General features: G+C 49.5%; 1 protein-coding gene across 7 annotated transcripts in view; it reads left to right on the top strand.

The window, feature by feature from the left end:
• The window catches only part of CASZ1 (castor zinc finger 1), a 302,929-nt gene that overhangs the window by 236,360 nt on the left and 52,170 nt on the right, over positions 1–14,399 (top strand). For all 7 annotated transcript variants that reach the window (XM_083750048.1, XM_083750051.1, XM_083750050.1 and 4 more), the window contains exon 5: positions 10,494–11,343. In XM_083750048.1, the coding sequence (XP_083606174.1) occupies positions 10,494–11,343 (850 nt within the window). The remainder of the gene's footprint in view (positions 1–10,493; positions 11,344–14,399) is intronic.

Consider the following 14,399-nt stretch of genomic DNA (forward strand, 5'->3'; position numbering starts at 1 on the left):
GTGTGTGTCTTGAAAATACATGCAGTGGTGCCTCGGTTTAAGAACAGCCCTGTTTACGAACTATTCGGTTTATGAACTCTGAAAAACCGGAAGTAGTGTCCCAGTTTGCGAACTTTACCTCGGTCTACAAACGGAAACCGAACGGTGGAAGGGCACCGGCGGCGGGAGGCCTCATTAGGGAAAGCGCTTCTCAGTTTAAGAATGGTTTCAGTTTAAGAACGGACTTCCGGAACGGATTAAGTTCGTAAACCGAGGTACCACTGTATATATTTCAGGTGTCAAGAGGTATGTCCTCTGTGTAAGGTGGAAATGATATAACGAAGGTGCAAGACACACCTCTGTAGAGAGGGAATTCTACAAGCTAGGAGCTTCCTTGGAGAATGCTTTTTTTTCTCTTAGGCCATCCCACCCCAAACCCCAAACTTTTTAGGATACCAAAAAGTCCCCCTCTACTGATCTTAATGCAATAATTGGCCATTGTTCTGCTGGGGAGTTATTCTTTTTCACTCTTTTCTTTCAGCCTGTGTGCATTCTCTCTCCCCAGCCCCACCTTCCTTGAGTTTCTTTAGTCTACTTTTTCATTAAGAAAGCAAGAATTTATTGCTTTGGGGGGAAGCGGGGGGGGGGGGAGAGAAACCTCTCAGCAGACCTCACCCATAGTAGGGAAAGTTCCACTCGCTTCCTGGAGAGCTGGCAAAATGCCCCATTATTCAAACTCTGGTGGTTGTTATCTGAACTCACTATGCTCTCTGCCCAGTCTTTGCAATCTAGATAAAGTGGAAAAGATAAAAGGACGCAGTTTAACAAGGAAGAGGGAGAGGTTTTTGTGTGTGCAAAAGTACCTTAACCGGCAACTGTGAGGAGATGGGGTTGGGTCTGCCTAAGTCTTTACTCAGAGCAGACCCAACTGAAATTAATTACATTATTTTATTTATTTTTAAGATTTCTTACCCATCTTTCACCATAAGGTCCTGGGGGCAGGTTCTAACAATATAATATGTGGTTTATATATACATATATAAAAATGCAGATGAAATAGTTACAACTATAAAAGCAAGCCATACTCTTCCAGCCAGAACAGAACAGTATAAATTCAGCAAAACAGAATATCTTAACAGTGTAAAGAGGGGTGTCTTCAGCTGTGCAGGAGAGGCTGTGTACACGCCATACATTTAAAGTATATGTCTTTCTCTAAAGAATCCTGGGAACTGTAGTTTGTTTAAGATGTTGGGAATTGCAGCTCTGTGGGAGGAGGGTGAACTACAGCTCCCAGGATCCTATGGGAGAAGTTGTGTGCTTTAAATGTAGGAAGTGTATGCAGCCCAAGATGCCAAACGTTTTTTCGTGGGGAGGGAGTTCCACAGCTTAGGGGCTGCTCTGCCACAAAGAAAGCCCTCCACCTCCCAGCCCCCCAACCACCCCCAATTTTGAGGAACTGCCAAGAGGGACCCCTTTTCCAGCCTTAACAACAGAGAGAGTCTGTGGGGATGGAGGTGGTCTTTCATGTAGGGCTGGAAAGGGAACAATTGTTGGTGAATGTGTGCAAAACAAGGGAAGCAAAAAAAAGAAATTTAAGATTTCGTTATGACCATGCAAATGGACCAGACTGACTGCAGATTACCCAGTCCTGCCTGGCTGGGCCCCACAGAATTATGGGTGCTGCTGTAGGCCAGTTCCATACAATCCAATTAAACCCAGTGCAGGACTTTAAACATCACCACAACCACACAGAGCCGCAGATTCCCACTGCCCCTCAAGCATAGAGCACAGTGTTTGAACCAGGACACAAGAGGGCCAGAGAGGTTTATGGAGAACTTTAAACAGTCGTGATATAGGAGCTTTTGTTCTGGGAAGATTCTGAAATCGAGGCAGAGGTGGCTGGCAGGAAGGCAGAAACTAAATATGGGACTCCAAACCCCACCACCACCCCATCGGTGGCAAAAAGATAAGAGGTGACCATTTATAGGGCGCTATGGGAAAGCTTTCCAAAAGAAGTGGATGTGTAAAAAAGCTAGCTTTGAGCACAGGGAGATTCAAGATTAAGTTACCAGAACTCCTGCAACCCCCCAAAAAGAAATAGAGAATGTGAGAGAGAGAGGGAGAGAGAGAGAGAGAGAGAGAGAGAGAGAGAGAGAGAGAGAGAGAGAAGGGCATCTTCAAATGAAGTCTAAACTCCCATTCAGGTTTAATAACTTCGCTCAACACTTTGCCCTCTTTCCCACATCTCAACAAGCCCCCCTGATCTCACCAATCCATCAAAGTTTCTCCCTTTTGTGTATGTGGGCCCCAGCTTCCCCCACCCCACCCCGCGCTCCCCCTTAATAACGCAACCGAAACTCATCTCTGTTCATCTGTCCCTTCCCTCTTCTCCAGCCTTCGCGAGTTCAGTGGCAACGCGCATAATTATGCATATAAGATATAAACAGAGCTGTTTAATTATCCTTCGCCACATCAGTGACAGAGTAATTAACAAACATTGCAAGATCAATGAGGAAAAGTGTGACCTTCAGTTTCCTTTGATAGGAAAAGCCCTTGTCTGTCGCCAGCACAAGGTGATTGAGCCCGGATTCGGTGCTTAAGTTTGTTTTAATTTTCCCCCGCCACCCCTCCCTAGTCCAGCTCCTTTGGTTGCCTTTCCTGTTTGCAGAGGCACCCAAAAAAATATACAGTTATGGGGAACGGGGAATACTTCTAGGAACGCATAGCCGAGCCTGCCAGCCCGCAGGGAGTTAAACAGCACCATCTGGCAGGGTTATTTCCCACCACATGGCACCTTTTCCAAAGCCTGGATTGACAAAGGTTCCCACCCAGATTGTGTGCCACCTTCTAGGTGAGCAAGCAGGGAGGGAAATTCACGGCGGATCAGCTGATCGACAGCACTCAGCCGTGAGAGCCAAATATGGATCCTTCGTATGCAGAGGCGCAGAGTACCAGGCACCAGGGGACACATAGCAGCAGGTGGCTTCCGCCGCAGATCTCCTTGGCGGTGAGGGCAGCAGGCAGGCTGCTGGATCCAACAGACCTTTGGCCTGACCTGGCAAAGTCCGCCCGCTGTTTTGACGATAATAGCAGGCAATGCTGTGCGAAGCGGCTGCACGAATCCTCACTCCCTGTGGCCTGTGTTTCTGTGTGCGGTTTTGTTCCTTGTCTTGCTTCCACCCTGCTCACCTTCCACGTTACTCAGAGCAGCTGGTGCATGGTTTCCATCTAGGCAGCATTCAGGGCTGAGTCGATTTTGCTTCAGCATCTTGCAGCTTCAAACCCCCAATTCCGGAGAGAGAGATATACACAGCTTTCCATACCCTAGTTTTAAGTAGCTACTCCAGGTGCAGCTGGTATGGTGCATCCCAGATGTTTGCAACCCAGGAAGCTGCCATAGACTGAGTCAGGCCATTGGTCCATCTAGCTAAATATTGTCTACCCTGGCTGACAGTGGCTCTCCGAGATTTCAGACGTGGCCCTTCTTGGAGATGCCAGGGATTGAACCCAGGACCTTCTGCGTGCAAAGGAGATGCCTCCCCCATGTGGTTGTTGGATTGCAACTTCAATCAGCCCCAGCCAGCATGGCCAGTGGTCAGACACAGTGCTTGGTAGGACCGGAGGGTGCTAGCTGATACTGACCTATGGTTCACCTAGCTCAGCACTTCTCTACTCTAGGAATGGATGAATCTGTGTATTTTGTTATCTCCCATTGTATTTCTTTCTTTCTTTTCCAAATCGTAAATTCAGTTCATCTTTCCGCAGCGATTGGCTTTTTTTTTCTTTTTACAAAAAATCCTCATGAAAATTCGCCAGCATTTTAGTATGGATTTCTACTGAACACACTTTTGTATGCAGTTTTGAAAGCCATTTCCCCCAGTATAATGCATTTTTGTATGGGGTTTTCAGTAACAGATGCATCTTTATGCACACCTTTCCCTAGCATGCACATCTTTGTGCCCATTATTGGGTTGGAGAAAGGCATTGCAAAATTCAGAGAAATGCAAAATTTGAAGAATACCTGGGTTTCCCTTTGTGTTTGGTTCGAGAAGTGTGGATTTAGGTAGCTTCTCATTCAGATGCAAACAAAGTTGAATTCCTCCCCCATCTCTAGTCTACACTGGCTGGCAGCAGCTCTTCAGAAAAATTAGGGAGAAAATAGCATCCCTGAACACTCTATCTGTGTGTAATTGTAAGAGAGAAACTATGAAACTGAGGTGCACAGTTGAAACTTGTGTCTGGTGTTCTGCAAGAAGATAAAAGCAGAGGTTTGGTTCCATAGATTGTTGAAACTTTATTTCTTTTATTGATGTTGTGAGCTACCTTTTAAGTTTCCCTTGGTTATGGAGAAGTTACATACAACTATTAAATCATACCAGACATTCGGTTGGAACTTTTAGGCTTCACGGTGAGCTACCCCCAACTGTTTACGCAACACACAAAAAGTCTCCCTTGGACACAGAAAGCAGGATCATAAAGAAAGAGTTGCTAATTTATTTATTGAGAGCATTTGGACCCCCTTCTTTAGCCAAAAAGGTTTCTGGAGCGGCTAACTTACATTCAATTAAAACAAAACTGTCTCCTGCCCACACAGGCTTACAATCTAAGACAAGCATAACACACAAGGAGAAAGCAGCAAGGAGGGAAGAGGGGGCAGGGGAAAAAATTCAGGGACCAATTCTTAAACAGTTGTTTCTTAAACAGTTGTTCTTATAATGATCAGCTTGCATCAATCATGTGTAGGAGGATCTTCTGGCAAAGCTCATGGAATGAGCTGTGCTTCCCATCTCTTCTGCTGGTGGAATGGGTCAGATGCTGGTAGAATATATGTTTAGAGCATCTTCCTTCTCTGTTTTGACTCCACACCTACCTGGAGGCCCCTTCAGGTATTCTTTTCATTGCACATTGATGTTCATTGCACATTTTTCATTGCACATGATGGTTCGTGTTCACGATGCGTTCAACGCTCCATTGTGCCTGCAAAGTTTTGGAGGCATTCACACTATTTTAGCACATAGGCTATAACTTCCTACTGAAATCTCGTCACTTTTCATACCAGATATGCTCGGTGGTGATGTCCTGCTTTTGTTACACCATAGCTCCCTCTGGACAGCTATAATGCAGTAGCACTGAAGAGTCATGCACTAAGATAGTATCAAGAACAGGTTGCAGGACACATCCTCAAATAAAACACCAGCCGTGTGTGTGTGTGTGTGTGTGTGTGTGTGTGTGATCGTGATCTATAGTGATTGTGATCTATAGTTATAGAAGCCTCTCATCCCATCTGCATACACAGGCTTGCCTTGTCCTCTGTCTCTCTCACTCCCCAACCTTTGTGCAGATTTCATCACTCTGCTTTTTCGTGGTTTATCCAGATTCTATATATTGCATTATTTGTCGAGCATGTTGTTGTTCCTTTCTAGTTTTTGAACTGTTTTTAAATGGATGCAGAATAGAAATGTTCTAAAACATCTTTGCACAAGGCAGGGTTCTTCCCTTCCCCAGCCTCCCCTCTCTTTTCTTTTCCACAACGAGGGACCTCTTTCAGAAGCCCTGGGTGCAATTGGTAGCCAAGGTTCTCCAAGTCTTACTGCGAAGGGATGTGCCCCAGTGAAAGGGCAGGTGCCCTTGCTGAGACTTGTTTTGCTTAAGGCTGGTGGCAAATTAAGAGACCTGCTGGGTTTTAATATTTCAAACAACCAGATCACTGGTAGTTTGGGACTTGGGTAGTTGGATATGCTCATGATCTTCTTGGCATCTGGTGCATCTCCACATGAACCCTGAAACCTGCACTGGAGAATCTAATCTAGCCTTTGCCAACCTGATGTTTTCCAGCTGTTTTTGAATGACAACTCCTTTTAGCCCCAGCTGAGTGGTAGTCCAAAGGAGCTGTAGGGCACCTGGTTGGCAAAGGCTGGCCAAATTTATTGGGACTGAGACCAATGGAGACTTTGGTCACAACCGCACCATGCATTTAAAGCACATGACTTTCTCCAAAGAATCTGGGGAACTGTAGTTTGCAACAGGTGTTTGGGATTGTAGCTCAGGGGTGGGCAAACTACAGTTCCTAGGGTTCCTTGGGGGAAAGCCGTATGGTGTGGATGTGACCTTTAACACATAGTCAGCTTTTTTCTCCCTCCTCCTTTGCTAAATATCCAGCCTTTCTGAAGAGCTCTGGAGAACTCTGTACAGCTGACTCACTCTTCATTGACTGGCTTAATAAAGGTACTGCTCTGCTATGTATTTTGGAATTTTTCTTATGGGGCAACACAGGAAAAAAAAACATATTCTTTGCTTGCAGAGAGTTCTATGTGTGCATACAAGGCCAGCTAGCGCTTGGGATCAGGGCTATGCCCAACAACCTATGCCCCAAACTACCAATGATGCCACCTGCATTATCAAATCCCTCCTTGCTTGGGCAAGGTCTCCCTCCAGACTCACCCCCCATCCCGCCCAATTTTTCTGGTTAGAACAGAAAACAATGTGCTGTGTTTGGACACCCTCCCCGTCCCCCCCAAAGTCCAGACCTTCTCTTCCATTTGGGTGTCTTACTTTCCCCTCCATATATAGTGTGTTGCTGTGAGCTATTTTTAGTCCCTTTCGGGACGCTTCCTTTTTTTTTTTTTTCCTTTTTTTTCTTTTGCTAATTCGGGATCCTTTTGCGATAGCAGAGCTGCTCTGAGCCAGCCACAAGCACCTTCAGATCTCTGCTCTTTGGGGAATGCCCACAAATGGTCAGCAGCAGAATCAGAGGGGGGGACCCCATTTGGACCCCCTCTCCTCCTACAGGAGCACAGAATACGACCCGCCAGGAAATTCCAGCAAGAGTCCCAAAAGCCCAGGGAGGAAGTTAAGGCTACCATACATCTAAAACATGTTCTCCCACTCCCTCAAAAAGAAAAAAGGATTCCTGAGAAATATGTCTTAGCCCCTTGGAGAGCTACAATCCCAAGCACCCTTAGCAAACTGCAGGTCCCATGGTTCTGTGGGGGAGGCATATGTGCTTGAAATAGTTGCTTTGCACTGGCTCTCAAATTCCCAGTGCTGCAGAAAAGAGCCCCCCTGCACCCCACTTTTCCAGACTCCATCTGGGTTACCCTTTGAGGTGGTGGATCTTTGCATGTTCTGATTGGGACCCCTTGCAAAAAGGATTCTTTTGAGCAATGGCACCACCATAAAAAAATAATAATCATCAAAAAATCATTGAGTACAGAGAGAGAGAGAGAGAGAGAGAGAGAGAGAGAGAGAGAAGGAGAAAGTTCCTTTCTGTTCCCCTGCCCACCTGCCACTGCAAACTTCCAAGGGAGCTGTTAAAACCGGTAATAGTTTAATTTCCCTTTTGGATTCCCTCTCTGCTCTCCGTGTGGTTTTTATTCTGACCTGGATGGGGTTTCACCGCATCAGGCCCCGGGAGTTGAGCGGAGCCGGGCGGGTGTCAAAGAGGCGGGAGAGGGAGAGAGATCATTTTTCAGGTCTGAAGAGAGATGAAAAGCAGAAAAAGGAGGAAAGCAGGAACAGGGAAATCTTAGACCTGGGAGATTCGGGATTGTACAGGATTAACCGCTTTTGACGGGGCTCTCATGTTACGCCGGGGAGAGGCAGTGAAACGGCAAGGAAGGAAGCCTTTAATGTTGCGGGCTGGCGGACAAGGAATGTGATGCTCGTGGCGCACCAGGGTGGCTGGGGAGGCAGTGGCGCAGGTGAATCCCCACAGCCAAAGCCATCGTTCCTACACCTCTCAATAAGTCTCCCTCCCTTAAGGCAGAAGGGGTCAGTCAACAATAGAAGGGCCCTCCATCTCATTGCCTTGCTCTCATCTCTCCCAGTGCCCTCCCTCGCCCATTTCTTTCTTCCTCCACCCCCCACTCTAAACCAGACCAATGGCTCACTTGTGGTCTTGACCCAGGAGTAAATAAATGTCAGCCTGCAGCTGAGATGTCACCTGAGGGGCCTCTTCTCCCCGCAGGCACCCTCTTCTCCCTCAACCTCCCTTGAATCATTTAGGCTTTTAAAAAGCCTTCTGCTGACATGGGTTTACTTTGGGGTCTAATCCCAGCATGGGAGATGTCTTTGGGTAAAGGTAAAGGAACCCCTGACCATTAGGTCCAGTCATGACCGACTCTGGGGTTGCGGCGCTCATCTCGCTTTATTGGCTGAGGGAGTCGGCATACAGCTTCCGGGTCATGTGGCCAGCATGACTAAGCCGCTTCTGGCGAACCAGAGCAGCACATGGAAATGCCGTTTACCTTCCCGCTGGAGTGGTACCTATTTATCTGCTTGCGTTTTGATGTGCTTTTGAACTGCTAGGTTGGCATGAGCAGGAACCGAGCAACAGGAGCTCACCCCGTCGCAGTGATTTAAACCGCTGACCTTCTGATTGGCAAGTCCTAGGCAGTGGCGTAGCATGGGGAGTGCAGGGGGGGCTGGCCGCACTGGGCGCAACATCTGGGGGTTAGGGTTAGGGGGCGCAAATCCACGGGTTAGGGAGCGCAAATTACTTGCGTTGCCCCGGGTGCTGACAACCCACGCTACGCCACTGGTCCTAGGCTCTGTGGTTTAACCCACAGCGCCAGCGCAGCAATAGGTGAGAAAAGGGGTAACTAGCCCTTCCACACCAATCGGCAGTAGCTTTCCAGAATTTCAGACACAGGTCTTTTCCAGACCTGCCTGCAAATGATTCTGGGACCTTCTGCCTGCAAAGCAGATGCTCTCCAACTGAACTGTGGCCCTTTCTTTAAGACATTAGGGACACTGGGAGCAGCCTTACAGGAAACTAGACCATTGGTCCATCTTTCTCAGTATCCCCCACACTGACTGGCAGCAGCTTTTCAGGCAATGTTCTTTCCAAGCTGTACCTGGAGATGCCATTGGGGATCAAACCAGGGACCTTCTGCATGCCAAGCAGGTGCTCTGTCTCTGAGCTATGGCCCTTGCTCTAGGAAGGTGCATGCTTTGGAGGCCATAGAAAAGTTTTAACAATGTGACTAATTTCATGACATGATCCAAGGTGCACCGCAACAGGAGCACTGCCACCATGCAAATATACGGTGAAAGATTAGGAAATGTGTCCCCAAAGGTACGTTTTGGGTTAAAACGAGGTCATGAGCCTGGAAAACGTGAAGACACGTCCCCTATGCCTCTTTCTTTTTCTCTCGCCTACAGGGTGAGCAAAAGCCTTTGCTGAGAGTTGAGAGGAAGCGATGAGGGATGCTTGAAGGACTCTTTGCCCACAGTAAATCTTCACTCTGTAGGGAGAAAGTTAGGTGGCTGGTGGGAGGGAGGGAGGGAGGGAGGGAGGAAAGACGGGGGGCAGCCCAAGAGGTGGAACCGCCGTGTCAGCCCAAAGTTTGAATGAGGCCGCACTGGCACATTGGAGCAATCTTTATCTCCTCCTATGCACAGAAATAAAGCGACCTCCACACCGTCCTTCCCAGTGACCAGCAAAACTGCCTCCTAGGGCTCCTCGGGGGCCCATTTCTGGGCCAGAAGGCAGAATAAAAGTCTAAAAGAAGAAGAAGAAAGTAACATAAAATAAACGGGCAGGTTTCCGAAGCCCTGGAATAGGCTCCTTCTTTGAAACCCCTCATCCTGAGAAACCACAGGTTGCCCCAATTCCAAAGCAGCGCTCTCCTTCCCCACCCAGACCAGCATCTACTTGTAGGGCAGTGGTGGGGCACCTCCACCCTATGTACCCTTACTTAAACCAGGCCATTTGAAGCAAACCATGCCCCACATTTAACTGTGCTTGATGTCCTATATGGTGTCAGGCATGGTAAAAGTTCAAGCCACAGCTGCTGCAAAGGAAGCACTGGGAGCAGGCAAAATCCAGCACCAACCAAAATCTTAAAATGCCACATTGGCTGCATGGTTTGGGACCATGTTCCTGACATATCTTTTGCAGCCATGACTTAGATCAGACCCCCTTAGCACAACTGGAGAACTTTGGCCCTCTAGCGGTTTTTCTGTTTGCCTTGTCCCATTCACCATGCTGAGAACTGGGTGGGGATTTGAACCCTGCTCTCCCTGGTCCTAGTCCAATGCTCTAACCACTATACTTTCTGTTCCCGCCCTGCTCCTTCCCCTTGCTACCACCCCACCCACCCACATAAATAGAGAAGGGGAGCTTGTGACGCCTTTGGCATATTGGCAGAGGCCTCACTTCCAGTAAAATTACTTTTTCTTCATATTAGGCCAAGGCGAGAGTGCAGAGACATTTATGAAACTTTGTTTAATGTACTGAAAAGCCATCGGCTAGAACATTTAGGAAATTGATTTTCCTGGCATTGATGAACTCTTTTTATTTTACCCCAGTATTAATTACTTTTTTTCAAAAAACAAATTAATTTAAGAGTCGTAAAACCGAACAAGTGAGCCAAATGTCGGTAGATCATGTTCTCTCTTTCGTCCCCCCTTCTCCTCCCCTCCCCTCGCCCCCCCCCCACCAGCACCAGAGGGGAAGGGGAAACTCACCCCCTTGAGTGACGCGTCTTCTCTCTTTCTGTCGCTTACTCCAGGGGAGGCCTCGTCTCTGCGGGACTACGCCGCCACCACCATGAACGAGTTCCTGGGCATGTTTGGCTACGATGACCAGAACATGCGGGACGAGCTGGCTCGCAAGATCAGCTTTGAGAAGCTAAACGCCGCTACCTCAGAGGCTACCGCCGCTGCTGTCGTGGCCACCTCCCTATCTGGCGAGGACGCCATGAGCAAGCGAGCCCGCCTCTCCAAGTACGAAGAGTACATCCGCAAGCTGAAGGCCGGCGAGCAAGTCCCGTGGCCGATTCATCCAGCTAAGACCGAGGAGATGACCAGCAAGCTTGGCAAGGAGGCCCCAACCACCCTGGGGCAAGTGATCCGGCTGCCCGCTCCCGACACCTCCCTCCTGCCAGAGACGAAAGCCACCATTTTGCCTCTGCCTTCCCCCAGCAGTTCCCAGATCCAAGGGCTGATGTCTCGGGCCTCCAAGTACGACTTTTTCATCCAGAAGCTGAAGACAGGCGAGAGCCTCCGGCCGCAGAACGGCAACACCTACAAGAAGGCCTCTAAGTACGACCTGGAGAACGTCAAGTACCTGCACCTCTTCAAGCCGGGGGAAGGGAGCCCAGACATGGGAGGGGCCATCGCCTTCAAGACCGGCAAAGTGGGGCGCCCCTCCAAGTACGACGTCAGGAACATCCAGAAGCTGACCCCGGTCAAAGCGCCGGCACCCAGCTTGGGCCCCGCCCCTCTCGCCAGCACCCCCAGCACCGCTCCGGTGGCCGGACCCGAGCAGCCGGTGTCTTTGCCCTTCAACACTCCAGAGTACCTGAAATCCACGTTTTCCAAGACGGACTCCATCACAACTGGAACGGTTTCCACTGTTAAGTAAGTCTTCCCCCTCCCACCCCACCTCACGTTCTTCTCACTTCCACCTCAAAGGGCAGGATAGGAAAATCCAGCAGCTCATTCCAGAAGGCCTCTCTCTGCTTGCCTTCTGGATTAGCGTGCAAAGGGATGGCTGAAGCCAGCTGCCAAGCGTTGAGACTACCTACAGACCTGGTGGGTTTTCGGATTTCTGGGGTTCTCTCTCTCTCTTTCTCCTTATCAGCCCCAGAAATCCAAGGCAATTGCATTTGCAGGGCCCAGGCCTTTGCAAGACAAAAGCTGAAACCAGCTCTTGAAGTCTTGAGTCTTCTTGGGCATAACAACAAGAACAACAACAAAAATCTCACATGAGATGACTTGGAGCTTTTAACACTGATCCAAAAAATGGTCAAGAGAGGACCAGCTTGAGAAGTCCAGCAGCCGCAATGAGGCAACCAGTTTCATGATGGCAGCTAAAACGTTGCAAGGGGGTGGTGGGGTGAGGGGAGGCCAAGTATTGGTGACATAAAACTGAAGGACAGGCCTGACATAGAGGAACCAGATTGGGGTACAGGGTAGGAGACAGGTAGGGTGTTTAGCCACATTGTTGAAAGCAAGCTTGGGATTCACTCAAGGAAAGTGGATCCAATCCTGCCTAGTGTAATGCATGCACTGCTCTTGGGGTAGGCTGGTGGCTGAAGGGTGGGCAATGTGATGCCCGCCAGCTGTTGCTGGGCTATGACTTGCGGGCCATTTTGTCTTGCTGGTTTTCGAGGCTGATGGGAGCTGTAGTCGAACTGCATCTGGAGGTCACCACCCTCTTACAGGAAGAAAAAACCCTGCTGGCTATCAATGAGCAGCAGAGTCTAGTCCATGAGAGAGAATGAGCCATTGCCCCCACCCCCACCTCAGCCTACCCTCAGCCAATCCCCACCTGCCTTCCTCCTTACTCACAACCAGTTCAGGTGGTGTCTCTGCTTGTCATTGGTTACAGTGGGTCTCCCTGCCTCCTACCCTGCCAATCCCAATATGCACCAGCCATCACTGTCTTATGAGTGGCCCCCGTTGTCAGTGCCTTATTCCCCAGGATCACTAGATTCTAGCAGAGCTAAGAAAGCTCATCCCACTTAATCTCAGTGGATCAGTCCCTTAAGGTCAATGTGAGTCAAGTGAATTTGGAGGGTAAGTTGGGTCTTGCCCACATTTCTTGCTGTGTGCCAAATGCAGAGACCCAAACACAGTGCAGCTGCTTTGCGTGCAGAAGGTCCCAGCTTTGATGTCAGAATCTCATGTTTTCATTTTATTTATAAATGGAACCGGGAGCAGGTGAAGGGCAAAGAAGTCTCTCCGCCTGAAACCCCGGAGCGCTGCCCACATTGCCAGCTGGCGTTGTCCACAAGGATGAAGCATTTTGAACGTTGCACTCCAATCTCTAGGGATCTCACCTAGCTTAGGACTGATATTTTACTTCTTATATCCCATCACAATGGTAGGGAAGTGTCTATTAGGGTACGAGTAACTATTCCATTTCCGATCCCTTTCCTGCACATAGTTTATTTCTGCTTCTCTTAACGTTCTATACTATACCAGCCCATAATTGGTGGTATGAAGTTTGGGAAGAGCCAGCCAAAGGGGCTGGAAAGAGAAGAAGATGTTTTAAAATCAGATGGCTAGGAGGAATTCAAAGAGGACCCACTGTTGTCACCTGCTCAGTGAGGCAGCCGGCCGGCCCCATTGTGTGGCCCTTTCGGGTTTTATCTCGCACCCTCTTTTCAGGCAGGGGATCCACTTGGTTGTGCGCCAGGCCAATCAGGTGGCCACTTCACTGCGCAGCCAGCTGTGAGATACCTTGAGGTGTGTTCCTTTCTAATCATGCCAATCAGCCCAGAGTTCATCAAGGACAGCCAGGTGTGTGGCTGCCAACTTACAGCACGCTTGGCTCCCCATCCCCCTTTCCTTTTTTGCTCTTAATCACAATCCCAGCTCTGCTTCCTTCCTGCCTTTCGTCCTCTCGCACTCTCTCTTCCCCTCATGGTTGGACGATGAACCTCAAGTGCGCTCTCTGCTCTGCCCACAAGACTTCCTTGGGATGGGAGGCGATGTGGGTGGTGATGGGGAGGCAAGAAAAGCCGCAAAGGTTTTATGCTGAGTGTCTGACGCAGTTCCCTCTGTGTGCTGTGGATTTGTGTGACTGTCCTCTTGAGAGCTTTGGGAAGCTGAGGGCATGTCACTCTGGTGTGAGAAGCAGGCAGCTCTTTCCTCTTTTTCTTTTCTACCTCACATGTAGAAGAGGCGTGTGGCTTTCCCATCTGCCCATTGGGTGGCCTACCTGAGCAAGCTCAAAGTTGGGTGGGTTGTATTGTGTAGCAGGAGCCCCACAGTTCAAAGGGGGTTACCTTCTAAGAGTGGCAGAGTGGAGATGTTATGACACACACACTCCCTGTTCCCCCAGGTGTTTTCACCTGCCTCACTCCCCTCTGCATACAGTGGCTGCCACAGTCCCAAGGCAGGTGTGGCTGCTGCCAGCATACCACAAAATAAGAGGTCCAAGGGGCAAGAAGCAGGACTGTTCAGCCAGGGGAACAGTAACTCAGGACCCCAGTTTTAAAAGGTGCTGAGGCCCTGGAGATCTGCTGCTAGTCAAGAGTATTAGGTCTAGGTCAGGGGTTGGCAAAAAAATTTAGCCATGGGCCGGTCCACTGTCCCTCAGACCTTGTGGCGGGCCGGAGAAGTGGCACGGGGGGGGGCAGCTGGAAGAAGAGGTGAGGGAGGCAAGTAGTCCTCCTCCTCCTCACCCACCCCCTACCCCCAGCAGCTGCGCTAACCTTCCCTGGGGTTGCCGCCGCGGCTGCTTCTCATGGGTAGGCAGAGCAAGCTCATCCACCCCGCTCTCTGGCCCACATGAGCACTAGGGCAGTGGCAGTAGCAGAGGGAAGATGATCGCCGCAAAAGGGCTTGTTCCGGAGAGGGGCTGCTTAAAATGGCGCTCAGCCAGCTCAGCCCAGCCCCCTTCCTTCTCTAGGCAGGGCAGGGAGAAGCCAGGAGGAGGGAGGGAGGGGCGGCAGCACGGTGGGGGC

Source organism: Podarcis gaigeae (assembly GCF_964106915.1).
Source record: "Podarcis gaigeae genome assembly, chromosome: 8".
In the NCBI taxonomy this organism is placed as follows: Eukaryota; Metazoa; Chordata; class Lepidosauria; order Squamata; family Lacertidae; genus Podarcis; species Podarcis gaigeae.